Raw genomic sequence first — 26930 nt, forward strand, 5'->3', positions numbered from 1 at the left:
TTAAGAGCAAACCTGTATAGTTTTGGGGAAAATTGCTTACCTTTGTGACAAAACATTCCCAGGTAGAAATGTGTATCATGAAACCAAATAGTTTCTTTCAAATCAAGTAAGTTAAATTAAACTTTCTTGAGACATTTTTGTTTTTCAGTGAAACTGCCCCTTCCTCTTTATAATTAATACATTTTGATCTGCTAATGTATCATTTAAAGACCTAGGAATTGGAAGACATGGAGGAGTAAAGGAATACTCCTCAGTGTCTATTTTAATTACTGCAGTCATTGCTGCTAAGCAGATACTTACTGTGTATCTTATATGTAACAAAACTTTTCACATGTAAGGCAGGTGGTAGACAGAATTTGTGTGTAATCTTGATTTGCAAGTGAACAGCCATTTAATCTGTGTACCTGCTCTAAATCTGCATTTTATGAAGCCTTTTTAAACTGAGCAATGAAAACTGTTTGTGAATAAGTTTATGGTTAAAAACTTCAAGAGTTGCTAACTTACTCATTAATGACAGGAATGTATTTAAATTGGTTGATCTTATGTACTGTAATAAGCACTTGAATCATCATGCTTTTAAAGGAATAAACTGGTGTCCATTTCACATTGTCCAGTACGCAGAAATCACTTTGTTGTGACACAAAGGATTGTCTCATTCTCTCTTAGTTTGTGGTGTGTGTGCGTGTGTGTTGTTGGGCTGGTGTATTCTTTTTGGAGTGTTTTAATTTTCATGCCCTTCATTACATCTTGTTTTCTTCTGAAACTGGAAATGACAGCATTTCAGTTCAGCGAAAAAGAATTATTTCCATGGTGTCACCAGGCAGGCAGAACCCAGGAAGTGCAGGAGATTGATCTGAGATTCTGGCCCAGTTTCAAGAATGAAGTTTATATAAACTTACAATCAAACATTTGAAATGCATTCATTTATTTTAGAATTTTTATCATCACCATAATAATAATTATTATTATTCCTCCTGCGGGGAGGGATAGCTCAGTGGTTTGAGCATTTGCCTGCTAAACCTAGGGCTATGAGTTCAATCCTTGAGGGGGCCATTTGGGGATCTGGGGGTAAAAATCTGGGGATTGGTCCTGCTTTGAGCAGGGGTTGGACTAGATGACCTCCTGAGGTCCCTTCTAAACCTGATTCTATGAATATAATAATTTTCCCTTAGAAAAAAAATTCCAACCCAGGAAATAATTTGTTATAGAAAGATAAGAGTATCAGAGGGATATCCGTGTTAGTCTGGATCTGTAAGAAGCAATAATAAGTCGTGTGGCACCTTAAAGACTAACAGATGTCTTGGAGAATAAGCTTTCGTGGGTGAATACCCACTTCGTCAGACAGGACAGTCCCTACTTAAAAGGATAAATGGACACAAGTCAGATATTAGGAATAACAATATACAAAACCTGTAGGAGAACCCTTCAACCTTCCTGGCCACACAATAGCAGATGTAAAGATAGCCATCTTACAGCAAAAAACCCTTCAGGACCACACTTCAAAGAGAAACTGCTGAGCTTCAGTTCATTACAAAGTTGACACCATCAGCTCAGGATTAAACAAAGACCGTGAATGGCTAGCCAACTACAAAAGCAGTTTCTCCTCCCTTGGTGTTGACACCTCAGCTGCTAGAAGAGGGCCTCCCCCTCCCTGATTGAACTAACCTCGTTATCTCCAGACTGATTCTTGCCTGCATATTTATACCTGCCTCTGGAAATTTCCATTACATGCGTCTGACAAAGTGGGTATTCACCCACAAAAGCTTATGCTCCAATACATCTGTTAGTCTTTAAGGTGCCACAGGTCTCATTGTTGCTTTTTAGAAAGATAAGAGAAAATAGTAATAAAGTGCATTCTTCATCGAATAGCAGATAGCGCAGGGGTGGGCAAACTTTTTGGGCTGAGGGCCACGTCTGGATGGGGAAATTGTATGCAGGGCTGGGGCAGGGGGTTGGGGTGCAGGAGGGAGTGTGGGGTGCGGGAGGAGGTGTGGTGTGCAGGAAGGGGCTAAGGAAAAGGGATTGGGGCAGAGGAGGGGTGCGGGGTGTATGATTGGGTTCAGGGAAGGAGGTTAGGGTGTAGGAGGGGGCTCAGGGCAGGGGGTTGGGTAAATGGGTACAGAGTGCAGCCGGGAGCTCAGGGCAGGGGGTTGGGGTGCAGGCTCAGGGCAGCAAGTTGGGGTGCACGAGGGGTACGAGGTGCAGGCAGGGGGCTTAAGGCAGCGAGTTGGGGGCCGGGGTGCAGGAGTGGTTCGAGCTCTAGCCTGGTGCTGCTTACCTAAAGCCACCCCCCGCTCCCGTTCCCGTTCCTGGAAGCGCTGCATACCCTGGGGGAGAGGGGCGGAGGGTTCTGCATGCACTGCCCTTGCCGCACCTCCAGGCACCGCTCCCCCTGCAGCTCCCCTTGGCTGGGAATGGGGAATCCTAGCCAATGGGAGCTTCAGGGGAGGTACCTGCAGGTGTGGCAAGGGCAACGCATGTGGAGCCCTCTGCCCCACCCCTGCCCGAGGGCCGCTTCTGAGAGCAGCGCAGCATCACAGGGAGCAGTCCTGCGGACTGGATCCAAAGCCCTGAGGGGCCAGATCTGGTCCGGGGGCCGTAGTTTGCCCATCCCTGAGCTAGCGTATTTTGGTTATTTTTTAATACGTATTTCCCCTCGGTTTTTTAGATGCTTCTAAGCCCTCGCTTAGTTGCCACCTTCGTAAGCATGCCACACATATTCCAGGTTCCTTCAAAAGCTGTATTTTCCTTTTGGCTGCATACACTCAACAGCATATTGCATATTTGTGGTTTCCCTCCAGACATCAGTTCAGTATAAAGAGAGTAGACTTTATAAATTGTTCTAGACTCCATGAAAGAGAAGAAAAGGAAATGTACCCCGTTGCCTCTAAAATGCTGTTAAGAATGGTGGTTCATGGGGAGAGGGCATGGAAGGATTTGACCCTAAGAACCTGCCAACTGGTAGAGAGAGTTACAGGAATATTTTGATCCTACTGTGTACATTCTGATCCATCAGAGTACCATGTAAGATCTTAAAAGAAAGCAAGGATTATTGTGAAATGCATGTTCAGATACTGTGTAAAATGTGTGTATGTACACACACACACACTGAATCAAGGTGTTAGTCACCAGCAGAGGAGAGAAACTGGTTTCTTGCCAGACGAGGTGTTGATCCATCTGGTCTGTTGAAATGCAAATTGTGTATTGTCTCCTTCACAATCTCCAGTCTGAGCCAAATGCAGATGAAGGATTATAAAATTTAACAGGAAGAGAACAACAGATGGGGGAAAAGAGCCTTGTCTGGAGGTGCACTTCAAAGGCTTACTGGACTATAACAATGGAATAAGGAAAGCACCCTGTTATCCTGCACCTAGGAAGTAATCGGGCCCTGTGGCTACATTCTTGAAAACACTGCAAGGGGCATTTGGGGTGAGCTGAACTTATTTAGATTGCAGGTTAGCCTGTTAAGTTTAGTCTCTAGAACGCTGTAGTAACTTGCTCTTTCCGTTATCCTTACTCTTCATCTCTCAAACCATGATCTTTATTATCAAACTTGGTGCTGTGGGGTTGACAAGGAGCTGATCCTGAGCTGAATCATACAAGCTGGTGTGTGCACTGTTCCCTTGGGGACAGCAAAGCTGTTATTTCTGTGAGTGGAGAAGGGTCTGGACACTACAGGGGAATACTTTAAAGGAACTTGGGTCCTGGAGTACACCTGCTGTTAACCTGCAAGGCAAAGTAAGGGCTGGCATAGCCCAGAAGAGATTGTTTGGGTGGCTGACAGGCTGGAGATGTCAGGAAGCTGATACCCAGTTAAGCACAAGCAAATTACTATCATGCTGGAGGCAGGGGTTTAACGGTGTGACTCAGAGTCACAGGCACTCTGAAAATCATCACAGGGGGTAATGGAAGATTCTTTTGTGTGTGCAATTATTCTGTTTTAACTAACAGTTTTCAGCCTGTAACTCAATGATACTTTTAAATAAAATGAGGTATTAAAAAAATTAACAGAATGCAAGTGTAGATATAAAAAAATGACAAATGCTGCTTAAAGGTGAATTGAAAGAATTCTTTCTATCTACTAGGATCTGAGTTGAGAACCTTGTACTTTTTGTCTTTCTCTTGTATTGGTTGATGACATCACAGACGCATAAACCATACACTGAGATATTAAGAATGTCATAACTGTACCTAGTGCAGTGAGGAAATTTGAACACTGGTCTTGGCAGATAAATAACACTGGTCTACAATTTTTGAGAAGTTGTCTGCTTCAGAGATAAAATATGCTATTTATTATGTATTTTGATGTGCTGAATTCAAATATGACAATTAAAACAACTGGCTACTGTTTCTAAGATATTTAAGTTTTTACATTTTATGTCTATGTATATTGTGTAGATAGTAGAGTTTTAATCATAAATTGTAAACCTAGGTCTTTTCATGTGTTTATGGTTGCTTTACATGATAATATTTCTCCTATCCTGTTTATGTAACACTTAAAAAATCAGCAAAAGGGTTATATAAATAAAATGTATTATGAAACAAAAGGCAGAAAACTATTATGTACATAGTTTAGTCCTATTCAGTGTCTACTCAGCGCTTCTTGGCTTGTCTCTTGTATTCATTAAATGGAGCATCTCTTGTCACTGTCCAGCAATAGTCTGCAAGCATTGATGGGTCCATTTGCCCTGATAGCCTGCCAGGAGATTCCACTGCTGTAGTCTGGAGCCCAACAGCTCTGCCTTACTCTTGGGTAGTTCCGAATCCCTGACAAGGTCATTCAGTTCACCTTGTGTTATGAGGTGTGGTTCAGAGGGGGAGGATGGGAGAAAATGTGGATCCTGTGACATTGATGGTTCGGGACCAGAAGTTTCATCCTCTTCCTCGTCTGACTCAAGTGAGAATGATTCTGGTGCATCAGGAACCGGCAGTCCTTCTCCGTGGGGTACTGGGCGTATAGCTGATGGAATGTTTGGCTAATGCACAGTCCACTTTTTTTCTTCTTTGACACACCTTTCCCAACTGGAGGCACCATGCAGAAGTAACAATTGCTGGTATGATCTCTTGGCTCTCTCCAAATCATTGGCACTGCAAAAGGCATAGATTTCCTTTTCCTGTTCAACCATTGGCAAAGATTTGTTGCATAAGTGTTGCAGCATATGTGTGGGGCCCACCTCTTGTCCTGATCTCCAATTTTGCAGCCAAAATAAAGGTGATAGGCTTTCTTAACCATAGTGATTGTACTGCACTTTTGTGATGCAAAAGTCACTTCACCACAAACATAGCAGAAGTTATCTGCACTGTTCACATAAGTACCAGGCATCTCTGCTCACTTTGGCTAAACAGAAATGTGTCCCTTTGCAAAATCAGACACTGACAAATAAGAGAGCACGACACTGTATGATTTCTAGAGCTGATATAGGGCAATTTGTTCAGCAGAGTGATTGTATGCTTCGTTATGATTGCATCATCCATGACTTCTAGGAATAACATGATGCAATTCATATCATGTATGACGTAATACCAGCTTCAGATTGCATCATTCATTGTTTTGCCTAAAAAGCAAGTACTGTCCAAACCTAATCATAGATTTATTCATAGATCCAGTCAAAGATGTATTTTAATAATTTCTGGTTTAAATTGAGATCCCTTTCCTTTGTAACTCACTTATCCTCCGCCATTCCCAAGTCAAGGGTCGTATATACTGACCCAATAGCATATCTTGAAAACTAGAGCCAATCAACAATTTTAAGCATCATTTTCGTTCTCAGTGACCCAGAATTAGTAAAGTTGGACTACATTTATTTCAGAAGCATTTTGGCTGTAGAACAGTATAAGAGGAACTAATTTTCAACTCATCTTTGCACCATATTAGTAAATCTATTTGAAATAATTACTGATGGATTAAGTGAGTGTAAAAACTTAGGTTATGTCTTCCCTGCAGAGTTAACCCAGGTTCGTACTTGGGTGTTGTTCCTAACACGGTTCCCATCCACACAAAATACCTCTGACCTGAGTTTGGTAGCACTCTGTCAGTGGCTAGCTGGCCTGTTTGGGGCTATAGTCTGAGTGCTGCTTACACTCAGGCTGGTCAACTGCCTTCTTTGCAGTGTGGATTCAGGGTAATCAACTTGGGTGTTGCTAGTTCTCCAGTGCCTTCCAACAGTTATCCCAGGATGGTGGTATTGTACAATGTATCTACTCCCTTCTTCTGCACTGGAAGTCAGATACCAGCTTGTATACCCCATTTGACATTGAAACCCACATTTTATACCACCTCTGTGCTGACAGATTTTTTTACTGCACTCTCACAGCACTTGAACAAGGGATGGCATTCAGGAGATCAGCCCCTCGTTGTACTGCCATCTGGCCAGAGGCTGACGACAAGGTTGTGGTGGACTTGTGCTATGAGGTCAGTAAGAGCCATAATTTGGTGAGCTGTACCTGAAACATACACTTCCATGAGGCCATCTCAAGGAAGCTGGAAAAGCAGAGAATTCATCAGACAGGACCTCAGTGCAGGGAGAAAAGCAAATCCTTCAAGAGTGGGTACTGGAAGACTGGAGGTCAGAACCCACAGTCTCTGGCAACTCACCAAGAATATGCCCAGGAGGTCACTGATGCTCAAAACCTCTGGAGGATAAGAAAATGGACCAGGGATGACCAACTGAAGGTAATGCAGCAGGATTTTTCCAGCAGGATGGACCAGCTCTTGCAATTGTAAAGGGAAATGCTGGAATGAGGCCAGCAGAACCAGGCTGCAGTACAGCCCATGCTGGAGATGGAGGAAAAGATGGCAGTGGATTTAATTGAACATGAGTGCATGTTAAGTGAGTAGGACCACCACCAACAGAGGAAACTGTCTGTTTGACTGGCTGCTGGATGTGATGGCTTGCCGGCAGCAGAACATACCAGCTCAGACCTTGCCCTGGTCCCAGTCCAGCCTGCTGTAATGGCCTCCCTCAGGGCCGGCTCTAGCCATTTTGCCGCCCCAAGCATGGCAGCACGCCGCGGGGGGCGCTCTGCCACTCACCAGTCCTGTGGCTCTGGTGGATCTCCCGCAGGCGTCCCTGCAGAGGGTCCGCCCGTCCCGCGGCTCCGGTGGACCTCCCGCAGGCGTGCCTGCGGATGCTCCACCGGAGCCACGGGACCGGCAGACCCTCTGCAGGGATGCCTGCGGGAGGTCCACCGGAGCTGCCTGCTGCCCTCTCGGCAACCGGCAGAGCGCCCCCCACGGCATGCTGCCCCAAGCACGCACTTGGCGCGCTGGGGCCTGGAGCTGGCCCTGGCCTCCCTCCTCACTATCCTATGGTACAGCCACTGGCTCATTCCCCAGAATTGTCCAGTTAATGCAGTCCATGAATGGAAGTGCGCATGGGCAGATGTACCCAGAGCTCTTCTTCCTTGCATATCCACAGGGGACAAAAAACAAGTACACTGACAATATGCAATTCAGTTACATGGAATGTTGCACTTCTTGGCTTTATTTTTATTTGTTTTGTATTTATTGCACTTTGGGTTCGTTTGCACTTTCTTATTTCACTTTCTTTGGTTTGTGGCAGCTGAACTGCCTGTGTTGTTGACTTTTAATAAACTGTTTTGCTGTTCAGTCCCTCAGTATGTGAGTACTTGGGGAAACAGTAAAGTAATCTCAGATCAGTGGTACATAAAATTGAGGCTCTCACGAGTAAATTGATAGAGCACACTGATTTTTGTCCTCACATTTCGCCTTTCCTCATTTTCCCGCTCCAAACCCAAGCTCTGGGCACACAAGGCATATCTTATTTCCATTGTTGTGGACCCAGCCCCGCTTACCAGAGGTGCACTTTCTGGCTGCCTGTACAGTGCCTGTGAACCAGTCTGGTATCAAACCATGCCTTGCGGTATCCTCACATATATTGTGCAGTGCATAGTACGCCCCAGTAACATGAATAGCATAATACCCATGGTATCCAAATGGTTTTGTAGGCAGCACCATCTTGCTTTCAGTCAGCTAAATGCACATTCCACCACCATCTTGCAATCTCTCAGTCTGTAAGTTAAACCTTCCTCTGCCAAGTGCTCTCACAGCTGGGTAGGGCTTAATAAGCCTGTACAGCATAGGATAGGCTGGGTCTCCCAGAACAACAGTGGGCACAGACTGATCCATGGTGATATCCATATTATTGGGCACAGATTGATCCATGGTGATATCCATTTTAATGGGTGGGAATAAAGGTCCTCTTTGAAAATGCCAGGCCTATTGTGGCATCATGCATCCTGCCAATGCATTCCATGTTGGTGTCCATGGACTTTCCTCTGTTGTTGACCAAGGCCCGCATAATGAGCAAGTAGTATCATTTCAGGTTTACATATTCATGTGCACCATTTGGGCATAGGGGATGGACTATAGGCACATGTGTGCCATTGATGGCCCTAGAATGGTTTGGGAAGCCCATATGCTCAAGCCCTGCTATTATTTTGGGACTGTTAACCATCTTCACCCATGGATAAATCAGAGCAATAATTGTCTTGAAAACATCCATAACCATAGCACTGACAGTTACCTTGCCAATGCCAGTCCGGTTAGCCACTGACCTATAGCAAACTGGGGTAGCCAGCTTCCAGACAGGTGATCAGCTGTATTAACTATGCAATTAAAACATATGCTTTGAGGTAGTTCTCCTAGGTCAGTATTGAGATCCACTGGCAAGGGATTGTGGAAAAACTTTACCGTGCCTTTAATATGGCTAAATAGTGGTTTTCAGGGCTCTCAAACAGCACCTTCAATTGCATTAAATTCTTTCCTATCAAGCCTCTTATTTAAGTTTTGATTTATAAATGATAAAAAATTATAGCATTATACTTCAGTAAGATTACATAAGAACATGAGAACGTCCGTACCGGGTCAGACCAAAGGTCCATCTAGCCCAGTATCTGTCTACTGACAGTGGCCAATACCAGGTGCCCCAGAGGGAGTGAACCTAACAGTCAATGATCAAGTGAGCTCTCTCCTGCCATCCATCTCCATCCTCTGACAAACAGAGGCTAGGGACACTATTTTTTACCCATCCTGGCTAATAGCCATTTATGGACTTAACCGCCATGAATTTATCCAGTTCTCTTTTAAACGCTGTTATAGTCCTAGCCTTCACAACCTCTGCAGGTAAGGAGTTCCACAAGTTGACTCTGCGCTGCGTGAAGAACTTCCTTTTATTTGTTTTAAACCTGCTGCCTATTAATTTCATTTGTTGACCCCTAGTTCTTGTATTATGGGAATAAGTAAATAACTTTTCCTTATCCACTTTCTCCACATCACTCATGATTTTATATACCTCTAACATATCCCTCCTTAGTCTCCTCTTTTCCAAGCTGAAGAGTCCTAGCCTCTTTAATCTTTCCTCATATGGGACCCTCTCCAAACCCCTAATCATTTTAGTTGCCCTTTTCTGAACCTTTTCTAGTGCTAGAATATCTTTTTTGAGGTGAGGAGACCACATCTGTACACAGTATTCAAGATGTGGGTGTACCATGGATTTATATAAGGGCAATAATATATTCTCAGTCTTATTCTCTATCCCCTTTTAAATGATTCCTATCATCCTGTTTTCTTTTTTGACTGCCTCTGCACACTGTGTGGACATCTTCAGAGAACTATCCACGATGACGCCAAGATCTTTTTCCTGACTTGTAGCTAAATTAGCCTCCATCATATTGTATGTATAGTTAGGGTTATATTTTCCAATGTGCATTACTTTACATTTATCCACATTAAATTTCATATGCCATTTTGTTGCCCAATCACTTAGTTTTGTGAGATCTTTTTGAAGTTCTTCACAATCTGCTTTGGTCTTAACTATCTTGAGTAGTTTAGTATCATCTGCAGACTTTGCCACCTCCCTGTTTACCCCTTTCTCCAGATCATTTATGAATAAATTTGAATAGGATTGGTCCTAGGACTGACCCTTGGGGAACACCACTAGTTACCCCTCTCCATTCTGAGAATTTACCATTAATTCCTACCCTTTGTTCCCTGTCTTTTAACCAATTCTCAGTCCATGAAAGGACCTTCCCTTTTATCCCATGACAGCTTAATTTACATAAGAGCCTTTGGTGAGGGACCTTGTCAAAAGCTTTCTGGAAATCTAAGTACACTGTGTCCACTGGATCTCCCTTGTCCACATGTTTGTTGACCCCTTCGAAGAACTCTGATAGATTAGTAAAACACGATTTCCTTTTACAGAAACTATGCTGACTATTGCTCAACAGTTTGTTTTTCTATGTGTCTGACAATTTTATTCTTAACTATTGTTTCGACTAATTTGCCCGGTATCGACGTTAGACTTACCGGTCTATAGTTGCCGGGATCATCTCTGGAGCCCTTTTAAAATATTGGCGTTACATTAGCAAACTTCCAGTCATTGGGTACCGAAGCCGATTTAAAGGACAGGTTACAAACCTTAGTTAATAGTTCCGCAACTTCACATTTGAGTTCTTTCAGAACTCTTGGGTGAATGCCATCGGGTCCCGCTGACTTGTTAATGTTGAGTTTATCAATTAATTCCAAAACCTCCTCTAGTGGCACTTCAGTTTGTGACAGTTCCTCAGATTTGTCACCTACAAAAGCCAGCTGAGGTTTGAGAATCTCCCTAACATCCTCAGCCATCAAGATCGAAGCAAAGAATCCATTTAGTTTCTCCGCAATGACCTTATCGTCTTTAAGTGCTCCTTTTGTCTCTTGATCGTCAAAGGGCCCCACTGGTTGTTTAGCAGGCTTCCTGCTTCTGATGTACCTAAAAATCATTTTGTTATTACCTTTGGAGTTTTTGGCTTGCCGTTCTTCAAACTCCTCTTTGGCTTTTCTTATTACACTCTTGCACTTACTTTGGCAGTGTTCATGCCCCTTTCTATCTGCCTCACTAGGATTTGACTTCCACTTTTTAAAGGAAGTCTTTTTATCTCTCACTGCTTCTTTTACATGGTTGTTAAGCCACGGTGGCTCTTTTTTAGTTCTTTTACTGTGTTTCTTAATTTGGGGTATACATGGAAGTTGGGCCTCTATTATGGTGTCTTTAAAAAGCGCCTGTGCAGCTTGCAGGGATTTCACTTTAGTCACTGTACCTTTTAACTTCTGTTTAACTAACCCCCTCATTTTTGTATAGTTCTCCCTTTTGAAATTAAATGCCACAGTGTTGGGCTGTTGAGATGTTCTTCCCACCACAGAGATGTTAAATGTTGTTATATTATGATCACTATTTCCAAGTGGTCCTGCTAATAGTTGGCTCTTGGACCAGCTCCTGCGCTCCACTCAGGATTAAATCTAGAGTTGCCTCTCCCCTTGTGGGTTCCAGTACCAGCTGCTCCATGAAGCAGTCATTTAAAGTATCGAGAAATTTTATCTCTGCATTTCGTCCTGAAGTGAAATGTTCCCAGTCAATATGGGGATAATTGAAATCCTCCACTATTATTGGGTTCTTAATTTTGATAGCCTCTCTAATTTCCCTTAGCATTTCATCATCACTATTACTGTCCTGGTCAGGTGGTCAATAATAGATCCCTAATGTTATATTTTTATTAGAGCATGACATTTCTATCCATAGAGATTCTGTGGAACATTTGGATTGGCTTAAGATTTTTACTTCATTTGAATCTACATTTTCTTTCACATATAGTGCCACTCCCCCCATGCTGCACAACCTGTTCTGACCTTCTGATATATTTTGTATCCCGGAATGATTGTGTCCCATTGATTGCTCTCAGTCCACCAGGTTTCTGTGATGCCTATTATATCAATATCCTCCTTTATCACAAGGCACTCTAGTTCACCCATCTTATGATTTAGACTTCTAGCATTTATGTACAAGTACTTTAAAAACTTGTCCCAGTTTATGTCCCTGTTTATTTGTCTGACCTTTTCTGATGTTCCAGATTCTTTTTTATGTGACTGTTTATCATCTGATCTGGCCCTTACATTATCCTCTTCCATCCTCTGCTCCTGACTATGACCTGCAGATTCTCTATCATCAAACTCCTCCCTAAGAGAAGTCTGTGTCCGATCCACATGCTCCTCTGCAGCAGTCGGCTTTCCCCCATCTTCTAGTTTAAAAACTGCTCTACAACCTTTTTAATGTTTAGTGCCTGCACTCTGGTTCCACTTTGGTTTAGGTGGAGCCCATCTCTCCTATATAGGCTCCCCCCATCCCAAAAGTTTCCCCAGTTCCTAATGAATGTAAACCCCTCCTCTCTACACCATTGTCTCATCCACACATTGAGATTCTGAAGCTCTGCCTGCCTACTTGGCCCTGCATGTGGAACTGGGAGCATTTCTGAGAATGCCACCATAGAGGTGCTGGATTTCAGTCTCTTCCCTAGCAGCCTAAATTTGGCTTCCAGACTTCATAGTGATAGTTAATGCTAAGCTATTGCCTAGACAAACATCGCTTTTCTATGTGAAGTAAGATGTGTGGAGACCTCTGAATAACTTTGATAACTTGAGTAGCCTATTTTGGTGGGGAAATGTTTTTCAGTGGTGTCCTCATCTTATCTTTTCAAGGAGGGAAAGGACAGCCAGAGGCCAGTAGATAGCAGTGGGGCTAGGTGACACAGTAAACAAATTGGGCCTTTGAAAGCACAGCATTTGATGTGACTCCACCCAGGCCCTGTTTTTGAAGTTGATATAACTGGTAAATTAATTGTTGATACCAAAGCACCTGTTATAGTTCTGTGTACTGTAGTTATAAAGGCAATAATATTACAGTTACTGTTAGTGACTATTAATAAAGTGGTTAGACAGAACTCCATTGTCACTGTTTGTCTCCAAGTTAGCAGCTTCAAGGATTAGTAGTGCTCATGCTTGAGCTGAACTGGATCTGTATTTAAGTGAAGTGATCAGTGGAGACTAAACTATGACAAACTAACTCAATTCACTATGACTGATATGGGCTTGACTGTAAATCCTGAAATTCTTTATCCGTGAATCTCTTTAAGCTGATTTGGAATGGTATGCAAATGGTTTGCTATGTTAATATATTAGTCAGAAGAGTTCAAGCGGTAAACAAACAATATTTAAATTTTATCTTCTCCCATGGAGACACCACATCTGTTGTTGAAATAATTTTGCTAATTTTAACTGTCTTCAGAAGTCAGTCAGATGTTTGTGATGGAAATCTTGACATGCCTATGGAAATGGTTTGCTTTTACTTCAGATAAACTCAGAAGAAGTATGCCTAACCTAGCTCGGATGCCAAGTACTCCTACCATTAATAACAATGCTAGCTCGCCAGTCTGTGTGAGGAACAGTCAAAGCTTTGATTCCAGTTTACATGGAGCTGGTAATGGGATTTCAAGAATACAATCTTGTAGTAAGTATATATCTTTTCACTGCTGCTTGTTGTGCTGAAACTCACTGCTTTATGCAATTGTGGAATATTTTACTCACAGCTGTGTAGGTGGTGCTTTGATGTTACATTCTCAGGCTTCAGACCATGAGCAGCAGGTATACAAATTTTATTAAAGCTAATGCTAAAAAATTATATAGTACACAGGTTAAGAAGAGAGTGTATGTACATCTGGCTATAGTGCTTAGATTATCCAAAAATACAAAGTTTGTTTTAAAGGTAATAAGATGAATATAACACATAATCAGCCATAACTCAAATTTAGGTGAATACATTTAACAATACAGTTTAGGTATAAGCATCTAAGTACATTGCTCATGAAAAGTTATACAGAGAGTTGGTTGTGGAAAGCAGATATACCAATGAGTGAAGATTGTCCCTCAGTAACTGAGAATTTACGGTAGGTTGTCGTTTAGAAAATAATTTTTAGTGCCCTAGCATGTTAGCATGTGTTTGTGGACCCAGGGTGGGAGGCTTGTACCCAGATGAGGTATACATACCTTAGATCAGTGGCTCTCAGCTTTTACAGACTACTGTACTCCTTTCAGGAATCTGATTTGTCTTGCATACCCCATGTTTCACCCCACTTAAAAACTTCTTGCTTACAAAATCAGACATAAAAATACCAAAAAAAGTGTCTCAACACTCCATTACTGACAAATAGCTTTTTCTTTTTTATCATATAATTATAAAATAAATCAACTGGAATATAAATATTGTACCTACATTTCAGTGAATAATATATGGAGCAGCATAAATAAGTCATTGTATGTAATTATAGTTCGTACTGACTCTGCTAGTGCTTTTAATGTAGTCTGTTGTGAAGCTAAGCAAATATTTAGATGAGTTGATGTACTCGCTAGAAGAACTCTGCGTACCCCCAAGGGGATGTGTACCCCCAGTTGAGAACCACTGCCTTAGATGTTTTAAATACATGAGGCCCTTTGGGTGTTTAGTTTCTATCTTGTGGATCACAAAATGTATGCTGTTGTTGCACACCAGAGGGCAGAGTTGTGTAGAGAATCTCTCTCTAAAGCTTTTGGATGTTCCAGCACTGATTTGAAATGATAGTTTGTGTAACATGGTATGTGGAATGGGCTGTTATATTCAGGAGGCTTTTTATAACTTTTGGCTGTTTTTATACATAAAGCATATACCTGTACAATCTTTTTTGTAATGCCAAAATAATTCTCTTATTACGGAAAAAGTAGCATGTGGTTTATAACTAGTGACTTTTTAAGTGATTTTGGAAAAAGGATAAATTATAATTTCAGCAAGTCTGTCATGTTAAAGCTATAATTCAGAGGTCGGCAACCTCTGACATGTGGCGGGCCAGGATAAGCACCCTGGTGGGCCGGGCCAGTTTGTTTATCTGCTGCATTGGCAGGTTTGGCCGATCGTGGCTCTCATTGGCCGCGGTTGGCCATCTCAGGCCAATGGGGGTGGTGGGAAGCCACGGCCAGCACATCCCTTGGCCCACACTGCTTCCCACAGCCCACATTGGCCTGGGACGGCGAACTGCGGCCAGAGGGAGCCGTGTTCGTCCGAACCTGCCGATGCGGCAGGTAAACAAACTGGCCCGGCCCACCAGGGTGCTTACCTTGGCGAGCTGCATGCCAGAAGTTGCCAACGCCTGCTGTAATTACATTAGAGGGATTTGGCTTCTAGTTACCTAGAATAAGTATTGGATCATTGCAGAGCAAAAAAGGAGTGAGAAATAGGGTTGGGATTTTTGTCTGGTGATCTTATTTTTGTTTGGTAGTGGTGTGTTAAAATTTTTACTTAAATTGAACTAACAGATGCAGTATGTATTTGTATTGGATCTAAATATTTAGCCTGTTTTAAGCTGGTTTGACTGAAACAAAAGGTCACCTCCTCTAACAACAAGTGCATTCAGCACTGTACAGACTTATTTAGAAATAAGTACTAATACCTGGTACTGTGTGTTGTGTACTGACATTGTATACTACTTTTGTTACCATCCTTTTACAGTTCCATCTCCAGGACAACTTCAGCACAGAGTTCATAGTGTGGGACATTTTCCTGTGTCTGTCAGACAGCCTCTCAAAGCTACAGCGTATGTAAGCCCAACTGTACAAGGCAGCAGTAGTATTCCCTTATCCAGCACCTTACAATTATATTCTAACAGTGGAATCCCCATGCCAAACAAGACTGCAAATCCTGGGACTGTAGGACGTAGTGCTCTTCCAAGACCATCATTGTCCCTAAGTGGGAGTAGTATACCCAGGAGTAAAATTGCACAGCCAGTACGAAGGTAAGAGAAATTTCTTATTAATGAAAAGAATTAAATGCACCTCCTTTACACATAGATAGCCTTGGCTTTGAGAACTTTTTTAAAAAAGAAAGAGAGAGGAAAAAAAAAGTCTGAATTAAGGCTTTTAAACAGAAATACTTTTACAGTCTACTGATGCTGGGCTGAATTTTGTCCTCTCCTCTCTAAGCAATAAAAACTGCCTGTTCCTAAACCCCAGTGAACCTTAACAATTCGTGATAACTACCCAGCAATGTTAAATAATTGCATACAGGTAACAATGTATTTCAGTGAGCCAACAGTAAATTTAAACTACTCCCATTTTACCTCCCCTCTCCAAGAACGATCTCAACCGTCCCTCCAAACCCTGTCAAATAATAGTTTGTGCAGTGGGCCCCAAAGGTAATCCAGTTCCAGTTATTTTGAATAAATGATGTGAGCAAATTCAAATGTCCCAGTCCCAATGGCTTGCTGAGAGTCCACTCCTTTTTAAAACAAGAGGGTTCCACCTCTTACTGCAGCTGTGGCAGAATGTCCCAATGAAAGAGGCAGTGTGTCAGGTAGGCAGCTCCCACACCATGTTGGATTGTGTAGGTGGCGACCTATACCTTTTAAATTCCATCTGGAGACCAGTAAGCAACTAGTGCAGATCCAGAGCCCTAATGTCATCTGTTCCCAGAGAAATGTTCTGTTTAGCAAGTGAGCTGCTACATTCTGCACCAACTTTCGTTTCCAAATGGTTTAAAGGTATAGCCCAGGTAGAGCAACCTTGAGGTGATAAAGTCTGTGATGGGATGGGATGATCTATAACAGCAGCTGGGGGTCTAAAATAAACCTTCAGTTATGAACTCTTATGACTGATGGGGGATGGATTCCCTCAAAAATACTTCTGCCATCTCTTCCAGCTGCTTCCTCCAACCCACTGTACATCACCTTGGTCTTGTCTGGGTTGAGCTTTGGCCACCTAACTGGTCCAGGCCCGAATCTCAACTAGATATTGGCTAGATCCAGAAAAACACTTTTGCTGCAGTGGTGTTAATCTGGTGTTACACCTACATAAATTAAAACAGTTTGGCCCAGTGTGTTGGTACAAAAGAGACTTCGAAAAACAACTGTCAGTTTCCTCTTACATTTCCAATATAACTTTTTTTGCTGCTGTTCCCTGATCGAACTCACTCTCTCTTCTGGAGTAGGAACTGTTTATTGTAAAAGTCTGTCACAGGGCAAGTACACCCCATCACCCTGGAGGTGGGGCAATGGTGTGGTAGCCCCACGGTTAAGTCAGTATGGCTGCCCTCAGCCTCAGGGTTGTGTGGCCCAATGGCTGGAGTCAGTAGGATTTCCTTTGGCTGCAGGCCAGTGCAGTCCAATGGCCAGAGTCAACAGGACTCCCCTTGGCTGCAGGGAAGTGAGCCTCATGGCCAGAGTCAATAGGAAGTGGTCTGGTGGGCTGCCCCCCAAAGGGGGCAGCTGGGGTAGGGGGACCCAGGTCTACTGGTTCCCAGCCCAGGGCCCTGGTAATGACAAATGGGTTTGCCACTAAGTCGAAGGGGAATCTGCACATAACACACCGACTGATGCAGGGACACTGGCTGGTCCCTACCTGAGCTAATTCTTTCCATGACTTCTACAGTTGAAGTCAGGGTGCCTTCGGAATCTCCAGGCTCATCAGATAGTGACTGCAATCTCCTGGGGGCGGTATAGATACCTAAGCGCTTGCCCAGGCCATGGCGTCTCCTGCTCTCACAATCCAGGATCCCGGCTGGAGCCGGTGAGGTGCATCCTTCCTCCTTAGTGGTCAGCACAGACTGAGCTAGGCTGCTCCCTTTTATACTGCAGCAGGAGTTGGAGCATGCCCATCCGGGATGAGTGGGTGTGGCTTCTGCCACCAAGAGGTGCTGTGTTAACCCTTTTTGCCTCAGTGTGGGGCAAGTACAACCTGTCATAAGGTCTCTGTCTCCTTTCTAGAATTTTCCTTCCATGTCTTTTGAGAAATATTCAAACATCTTATTATAGAGAAAAGTAAGACGAGCCACATGTGAAGCTGTCTGGAATAGCTCGCAAGTGTGAGTGCCTGTCTCAGGCCAGACTGTCCAAAGGAGGGCATAAACCCCAAATTAGTTGTGAGTTCTATATTTTAGATTTCAGCAGCCAAGTAACAAGTGTGAATACTTCAAGCACTATAGCAGCCTAACCATGGAGTCACACACAGTCCCCTTGGGTGCTCCGGTCTATCTTGCCACCCAGACAAACTTGCCTTTGTGATAGATGGTCCCTTACACCAAAAAATCACAATAATATTCGGGTTACTCTCCGTCCCAAGGGACCAGTTGCACCTTAGACGTCACACCAAAGACAACGCTTGTAGCCAATCCGATAATAAACTAACTAAAGATTTATTAACTAAGGAAAAAGAAATGAGTTATGTACAAGGTTAAAGCATGTAAACATACTCGCACAAATGAGTTAAGCTTAGGTTCCAGAAGTAATAGAAACTGCTGCAATATGCAAGCTTTCTACGTCCTCTAGAGCAAACCCAATCCAAGCAGCTTTGAGATCCCTTGCTTATGCTAAGAAGTATTGCCCTCTCCAAATTCCAAACAGCATAGTGATACAGTTCCTTCCAGTTACCAATTTTTATGCCCTTCCCCCCTGAATTTAAACTTATGGGAGAAGTGTTTGTGCCCCTGTGGTCTTCATGGATGGTGCAGGGGGAGCGGGGCAATAAACAACGTTTTTGTCCTTTGATGTTTCACAATGGCTCATTTGGTTTCAGTGGGCCTTGTGTGCAGGACCTGCACTTTACATTAATTAATGCTTCTTTCCTATTTGGTGAATTACACAGTTACAGGGATTTACAGTGCAAACACTCCATATCACTTTTATGCCCTGGGATACAGATGTTATAAGCGAGATCAATACATGCAGCATCCTACAAACATTTCATCAAGTCTAAACACATTCTTATAAACTGAACATCTATTTTAACAATGCTGACACTGATGAGCCAGACTGGTTTCCAGTTATGCATTTGTCAGTGAGGCCCAGGGGCCTTGGCATGAACTAATACCTGGTCTGTCAGCATCACACCACATTTTATTGATTTTAATAGTAACCTTTAGAGATACTCCACTGGGGTAGAATTGTGTGAAACCAACTGGGTTCGGTTTGCCCAAATTTCACCAGATCTTTATGGATGGTGGGTTCAGTTGCCTGCACTCCCCTGGTTCATCTGAAACATAAAAGTGAACCAGATGAAACTCGCCAAACCCAGCAGGTTTCTCTACCCATCCGTGCTAAGCAGATAGCCTACCCCATCTACCTTGAACCTTCCCTTTATTGGGCCCCAAAGGGCTGACCTGGTAGTCTTCTATCTCCTTCTTGCTGGCGTTTCTTTCTTTTGGGGGAGTGAGCAATTGGCTGAACTGCTCTCCCTTTCAGTCCCTTTGGGAGAAGACGCTGGCTAGCTTGCTTTCCCCCTCACAGGGAGTATGTTTTATGTAAACAATCATCATTTTTGAGAAATTGAAAGCAGCTTTTTTCTGCTTACAACAAATGCAAATGCTTTGAGAGCTGCTAGTAGGCTGTTAGTTACGGCAGTAATTTTTCCTATGAGAGAATTCTGATTAAGTGATTAGTTTAATTACACAAAATGCCATTTAATAGTTCTGCATCCTTTCTAACAGTGCTGATAGGTTAAGTAATGTGGTGTTGCTAAACTGTATATATCGGTAGTTAAAGGTTAAGTCCCACCAAATAAATCATTTCTCTCTCTTCTCCCTAACCCCAGTGCTTAATTAAAAAAGAATAGTTCACATAATTCACTCTAAATTCCATCCCCTCTTTGCTGCCTTGTTGCAACATGGACTGGGAATTATGGTGCTGGAAATGCTTAAGCTGCCAGGAAGAGTCACAGGTGACATTGCTTGTGTGTAAGGGATATATCTTCTGCCTGGTGCCCTAAGGCTCTAGCATGGGAATGAGGAAGGAGCGTGGAATCCTAGGGGGTTGGACACTGAGAGGGAGAAGAGTGTGTGAGGGGAGCCAAATGGGTTATGAAAGAAAAGGAAACTGATGGAAGTCCAGTTCCACCGCCTAGTAACAGTATAGGGAGAGCTCCTGCTGCTGTTTCAATCTACTTTTAACCACTACAGCCACTGTCTGCAGAGAAATGCAAGAATCAGCACTGGTGGCTGTCATTTACTTGCTGCTTCCAGCCAGCCCAGGATTCCTGATGGGAGAGGAGCCAGTAGAATCAACAGTAGTTGTGGTTAGAGCAGGGGCGGCTCTAGGCACCAGAGCAGCAAGAGTGTGCCTGGGGCGGCAAACTGTGAGGGGCGGCGTACCAGTTGCAGTTATGGTGGCAGTCAGGTGTGCCTGCGGGAGGTCCACCATTCCTGCAGTTTTGGGTACGAAGGCACGGGACTGTCAGATCACCCGCAGAAATGCTGCCGAATCTGCATGACCAGTGGACCGCCTGCAGAAACGCTGCCGAAGGCTGCCTGACTGTCGTGCTTGGGGCGGCAAAAAACATAGAGGCACCCCTGGGCTAGAGGGGGAGCAGGAAAAGGGGAGAGCCAGGACCTGAGAGGATGAAAACTGGCTTTACAAGAAGCAGTAGCAGGGAACTGGATCTGGCCATGGGTCCCCCCAGTGCATGTTGATGGCTGCTGGTGGCTCTCTTGGCAGATTTCATATCACCATATCCACTAGCATTTCGAGCCACGCACCCCCCACCCATCCACACACACATTTCAGCAAAGTGATGTAATCAAATTATGATATCTATAAAATGCACATAGCCCTCCTCATATTGTTAAAGAAGCAGATGGAGCAGAGCTGGATACTGTGTCAAGCTAATTGTCCCAGGCAGGTTTTCTTTAAATGTCATTTGAAACAGCTATCCTCAGTATTGTTTGGAGTTTTGGGGGATAGTTGATTGCTAAGGAATTTATAATAAAAATTAAGTTGGCTGTTATATTATGGTGCTAATGTTTCCCAGCTTTTGTTTTCTGATTATATGTTTTTAAAACTTGGAATAGGTCAATTTCAGGAAGGCTCTCTCTCCTCTGGACAATACTTATGCTGCCATTGGCAGAAGAAAAGTGCTATTTTTGGAATACACTGATTTGTTTTTTTCAAACACATGTTGGGTGCAACAGTTCATGTGGGGAAATTCCCCCCCCCCCCGCAAACGGAAATTATTTTCTGGAGCCTGTTTGTATTGGGACATAGCTACTGTTTTTAGTGACAGAAATGTATTTGCACTGCTTTTTAATCCCATTAATCCAGCTGAGCCAAAACAGTTAAGGAAGAGGGAGGGAGGTTCTTTTTCATCTTTTGTATCATCAACAGAATTGTTACTAAATCCCTTGCCTGTCCCACCTTTATGAACCTATTGAAAGAGGTGAGATTTCACGGGTATCACAGAGGGCCTCCTTTACAGGACTTTTATTACTGGTGTTATGTGAGAAGGAAGTAGTTTTTGTGGGCTGAGGGGAGAACAGTGGGGAGAGGGGAAAAGCAGGAAATTAGCTTTTTTTCTTTGTGTGGGGAAGAACGGGATGAGCAGGGCAAAACATTGGAGTGAAGAGAAGAGCTGGTGGGGGTAGGGAGGAAAAGAAGGATTGGCAGTTTGACATTTTCTGCCTGGCCACATTGTTCCTGCATCAGGTCAGAACCACATCCTACAGTTTAGGATTGAAATCCTGGTCCCATTGAAGTCAATAGCAAAACTCCTATTGACTTCAGTATGATCAGGATTTCACCCCAGGTCCTTAGTTATGCCATTTATAATATATTAGTGTAGAGCTGGAAATATGCCATGAAAGAGTGTGCATGCATGTGTATTTGGGAACACCTGCAAGACCAGCTTCATTACATATGTGACTGATGCATGTCTTACTGTTCTCTTACCTGAAATGTGGCTTATTTTTTAAAACAGTTTTCTTCAGCCTCCAAAGCCTCTTTCTTCTCTTAGTACTCTACGAGATGGAAATTGGAGAGACGGCTGCTATTGATGTCGGATGCCCCTGAACAACGGAAAAGAAATAATGTGGTTTCTCCTACCCAGCTGGCTGGGTAACTGTGTTACAGGAAGGGAAGGTCCCACAACACTATTTTCATTGAGTTTTAATATGTAAGAATATCCGTTATACCCTGTCATTTTTTAAAAAATGAACATTATTAAAGACTAAATATTGCACTTAGTCATTTGCCTGGAAAACTGCAGTGTTATCAAACTAACAGTTGCTGTACTGTCATTTAGAACTTAAGAAATTTTTCTATATGTGCAAAATATCGGACTTACTTCCTTTGAGAGAGCTAAGAAATACCACTATTTCAGACAGCTTTGCCATATAGTAGGATAATTTATTCAGTGTACTCTGTAAAGATATTATGCATTTTGTTGCAACTTTGGGGCCTATGTTATATGCTTAGAATTTTTTGTGTATGTTTCCAAGAACTTTATTTTTTGACTTAATTCTGTTCACATTTGCTTGAACCACAGACAGAGGATTTAATTTTTGTGTGTGCCATAAATAATGATTTTGTGGTAATGTACTATATTTTAGCACTAGGAACATATCCTTTGAAACAAACCATGGGCAATATGAAAGCAGTAATTTTTATGTTCCAAAGCACAAAAGAGTAATATTCACTGGAAACTCCATACAGCTGGGTCAACATAATTTTGTCTTTCATCCATTTGTTCACATATTAATTTATTATCCTAGTGTTTTGTATTTATAATAGCAACATAAATCACATTTCACTTAAAGGGTGCAATGGTCACTAACCTACAGTTAATTTTTCAATACTTTATTATAGAAAATAAAATTGTAATGTTTTAATAATGGTTGCTTATGGGAAATGAATGAGTTTTAATGCAAATAAATCTTTTTGATAGACCTTTTACAAAATCCAGTTGCACTAATCAATGCTTTCTTATATTGGCATATGATTGAATATTTGATTACAACTGTGTATACTGCTGTTTTGGAATGTTTCAGAAATAAATAGTCTATTTCAGCAATATCATGCTGTGCTTTAGTGTGCAATGCAAACATTGTGTTTGTGTTTGTATCTGTTTTTCCCTCTATCCATGGCATAACTTTTTATTATAACACTTAGCTACTGAAGATTTTATTATTCAGCCTTTAGAACTCATTGAATTTTTTGCAAGAATATGCAAATCTCCAAGGACAATAAAAATTGAATCTATTTTAGCCAAATGTTGCTTAGAACACATACAAATTTCTTATTGCTTTTGGAAAATTATAAAATCTCTTGACCCAAAGCAAGGTCTACAAGTACACTGTTTTAGTTGTCCTAATAAGAGTCAGAGCCCTTTGTAGTGTGATTTTGCTACTGTGGAATTGGTCTCATAAATGTGCATTAGAGTATCTGGCTTCCTTAATTTGCTTTTAAAAGGTAGAAATTTATACTTATGAGTAAAATATACCAAATGTGAGTGAATGTATAAAACTGATGGCATCATGTCTTCATACAGCCAAATACAATAGCTCAGAGGTGCAAAATGAATTTTAACTATTACAAATCCCAAATGGATGAGCGTAGAATTTTTACTCAATTTTTACTCACTCATTGAGTTTCACTCCGTTTTTTTTTAAAGTCATCCTACAGAAGGTAAGATTGAGAATGGAGAATCTGGGCTCCAAAGGTACATGTTTTGGAAAAGTGGATATATGCAAATCATTTTGTAAGACATTAGTGAGTTTATTTCAAAGTATTAGATGACAAATAAAGTATCTGTTGTTTTTTTTTAAAAAAAATGTGTAATAGAAACTACATTACAAATGGTAATACTTCTGTTGTACACAAGAGGACAGTATGCTCTCTGAAAATACTTTACTTTTATTAGGTAAACCTTGTGTGTTCCACAGACTCTTGGTTTAAACTTTATGCCAGTGCTGTTCATATGATATCAAATTACCCAGCTGAATATTATTTGGATTTAAAAAAAATCACATTAGCGTATGTGTAGAGAACTGGAGAACAGCATCACCACTGTTATGAAACTTATTAACTCTTAGAGAAAATGGAATAGGGCAGTGTTTTTCAACTCTATCTTGAACTGCTCAAGGTTTATTTAACACCTGCAGTTTAACAGTGCATCCCTTGCTCATGTAAGAGTTCTCTAACCTTATAAAACTATTGCCTCCTAGTCATAGTTAGTCCTTCAATGTCTTTTCTGACACTGCCAAATAATACTCACCAAGAAATCCAGGTTACAAAGAGTTGGATCTGTTCTAATCGCACCCTGTTCCAGTCTACAGAAGCCAGTAGCTGGCATCTCCTGTGAAACTAGTAATGACTAACCAGGTATTGAAGAGTGCACAAGCGTGACAAATACTTCACTATAGCAATCCTCTGGAAGCTAAATGCATGAGATCTGCAGCAGGAAACCACCTCTGTCACTCTTAATTTTGCACAAGTCAGACTCTCCTCCAGGCAATGCTGAATGCTAACAGCTTGACTGTATAGTGCTTGCTATCTTAAAGTCAACATTTACCAGTTATTGCCTATTCCAGGTAAGGGAAAATAGTTTGGCATCTTTGTATGGTAAATATTGATGAATGTTACATTTTTAATATGAATAGATGTGTATGTACAATTACATGGTATATGTATTAATTGCCCGTTTCATTTCAAGTGGTTTCTTGCAACATGTGTTAACCCCTTCTGCTTAACAATCTGTCCCACCTTCTATTTAGCTGTCACAATCTGATTACCTTTCCCAGACCTGAAGAAGAGCTCTGTGAAGCTCTAAAGCTTATCTCTCTCACTGATGGACATTGGTCCAATAACAGATCTCACCTCCCCCACTTGCCTGTATGTACAATTAGGTAATTTAGGGTAGTGTACATTTTTTTCTTCTAAATATCTTTGTTATATTTAATCACAGGGCAGGAAATATATCTGTATTAGTGGGAAATTCTTTTTAAGAAAGGAGAGCCCCTCAGGGCCACAACCAATGGGACTTACTGTAGATCCCTCAAAAATTAAGCAGTTAGAGCTATACTGAATTAATTAGTGCAGCACTAAAGTTAAAAGTGAACTTGAAAATATTGTTACATATGTAACCTTTCTGCCCCTCTGAGTTTGCAGCAACAGGGCCTGGGTTCAGCATCCAGGGGTTCTGTTTCAATAACACAATGCAAAACCAGCTCGGGCTCCCACCCAGTGATCTGGGACAATTACATACCAACCTGCCCTGGGCCCCTCTAGGAGGCAATACTTCCTCTCTCGCAAGCACAAAGTCTGAGTGTAGCAAAATCTTTTTAATAAAGGAGGGAAATAATGTGGCATCATATTGGGGAAACACCACAAACAGGATTCATAACATAAACCATGAGCAAAAGACCCACCAAGTAAGTTTGGCAGTGTCCTTTTCTCCTTAGGGTCTTAAGTCCAATCACCCCAAAGTCCAGCAACCCAAAAGTCTCTGTCCCTGGTCAGTGCCGCCCCAGAGTTCAAAAGTTTATCTGCAGCGTTTTACCCCCCACCCCAGCCTAGGTGGAAATGGTGAGAGGGGCACACAGGGTATTAAGGAGCACCTTATGTGGGCCGAGGCTGACTGCCCCACCTTTCCGTGGAGTTCTGATGCAGCGCTCACCATGAACGGCTCCGCTCCTCCAGCCAACCCGTGAGCCGCTCCAGCCGTCCCCGCAAACTGCTCTGCTCCACTCGCTCGCTCGCTGTTCCATGGGCCACTCCAACCGTCCTGCAAACTGTTCCTCTCTGCCAGCTGCTTAGCTATAGATCTTCAGGCTCCCCAACTAGTTAACACAGCAGTCAGCTCAGTAAGTTTAGCTCTTTTAGTGATTTCAGTTTTAGTGAGTTCAGCTTGTAGGAGGGGAGCTGGTGTACCATTGGCCCAAAGTGAATTCAGCTCAGCAGCCTCTAGATAGACTCCTAATGGAATCAAAATTAGCTCTGCTCTTCAACAGTAGAGAGAGGCAGAGGTGCAACTGGTTTTCCATGCCCTCAAAGGGGACCCATACCATCAGGTACACATACCCACCCTCCAACCTCTCTCAATTCACTGGGTTTTGGAACCCATGTCCCTTGTCTAGCAACTGCTACTTGGTTGACGGTGAGACTCTCTGTCATAAAACAATTTCATAGTCCTTCATTTACATAATCAGGGTAACAACACGTTATTCCTCCTGCCCAAATAACAGAGAAATTGGGGATCCCACAGCTGCCAAAGTGACCATTTTGGGCTGCTATGGACTCATGCTAGGCAGGGTGGGTGTACCTATGAAAACAAGATCGGCCCCAGAAAATCTTTTCCACACTCACCATAATTCACCACCAGATGTCAGGGTAGAGCTCATCCTGACTGCGTACACATACTAAGCTTTCTGTTCATGATAACCCTATCTGGAACACACTTGTGTTCCATGATATAACCAGATTTGCAATTGCTTCTGGGAGCAATTCAAGGTATTGGGTTTGACCTATCAGGCCCTAAATGTGGCTCTTGGCTACCTGAGAGATTGGTCTCTCCTTGTGTGCTACAGCAGCCTTTGACAGAGCAGCCCAAAGAAGGATTGGAGCCAATGGCTGGATATGTTCACTTTCCTTTGATCTGAGAAAGCCTGAGTCAGCTGGCCTTTGTGGCAGGCTGCCAGGCCTCATTGTTCTCCCAGGCTTGGAAGAAGGAGCTGGGATAGGGAGGGTAGTGAGTGTGAATCCTATCAGATTAGATAGGTGAAAGGAACAAAATCTGCTATTGGTTTATTTTTCTAAGATTTGTAAATACAAGTAACATAAAATGTGAACTTAGAGCTTGACAGGTAAATAAAAGTACCAACTAGTTTTCAGTTTATTTGGTTTTATGTATAAGTAACTTTCTTAGTTTACACACTACCTGGATTAGAGTATAAAAGGAGAGTTAAGGCCAATTTGAAGGAGTTGGCATCTTAGGCTATGTCTACACTTCAAACTGGGGGAGGGGAGGGTACGATTCCCAGCTCTAGTCACTGTACTCGGACTAGTTCTCATCGACCTAGAGTGCTCAAAATACTGCAGTTGCAGGATAGGTGAGCCTCCCCCACTGCATGCCCATCCGAGACTCTGGGCATGCGCTCAGAGTAGCTAGCCTGTCCTACCACTCATTCTGCCATGGCTACACTGAAAGCTAGCAGTAGTATGTCTCCTCAAGCTGGAGTCACACCTTGAGCTCCAAGTGTAGACACACCCTTAGAAAGTAGTTCTATTTTAATATACTCCCAAGTGGGAGTAGGAACAGA

At 42.5% G+C, this 26930-nt stretch overlaps 1 protein-coding gene across 3 annotated transcripts in view; it reads left to right on the top strand.

Annotated features, from left to right (window-relative positions):
- SLAIN1 (SLAIN motif family member 1) overlaps positions 1-23326 on the top strand; it is an 83226-nt gene extending 59900 nt beyond the window's left edge. For all 3 annotated transcript variants that reach the window (XM_030567034.1, XM_030567042.1, XM_030567052.1), the window contains 3 exons: positions 13185-13340; positions 15369-15651; positions 21593-23326. In XM_030567034.1, coding sequence (XP_030422894.1) covers positions 13185-13340; positions 15369-15651; positions 21593-21668 — 515 coding nt within the window. In that variant the 3' untranslated portion in view covers positions 21669-23326. The remainder of the gene's footprint in view (positions 1-13184; positions 13341-15368; positions 15652-21592) is intronic.
- Positions 23327-26930: the final 3604 nt, after the last annotated feature.

Source organism: Gopherus evgoodei, chromosome 1, assembly GCF_007399415.2.
Source record: "Gopherus evgoodei ecotype Sinaloan lineage chromosome 1, rGopEvg1_v1.p, whole genome shotgun sequence".
In the NCBI taxonomy this organism is placed as follows: Eukaryota; Metazoa; Chordata; order Testudines; family Testudinidae; genus Gopherus; species Gopherus evgoodei.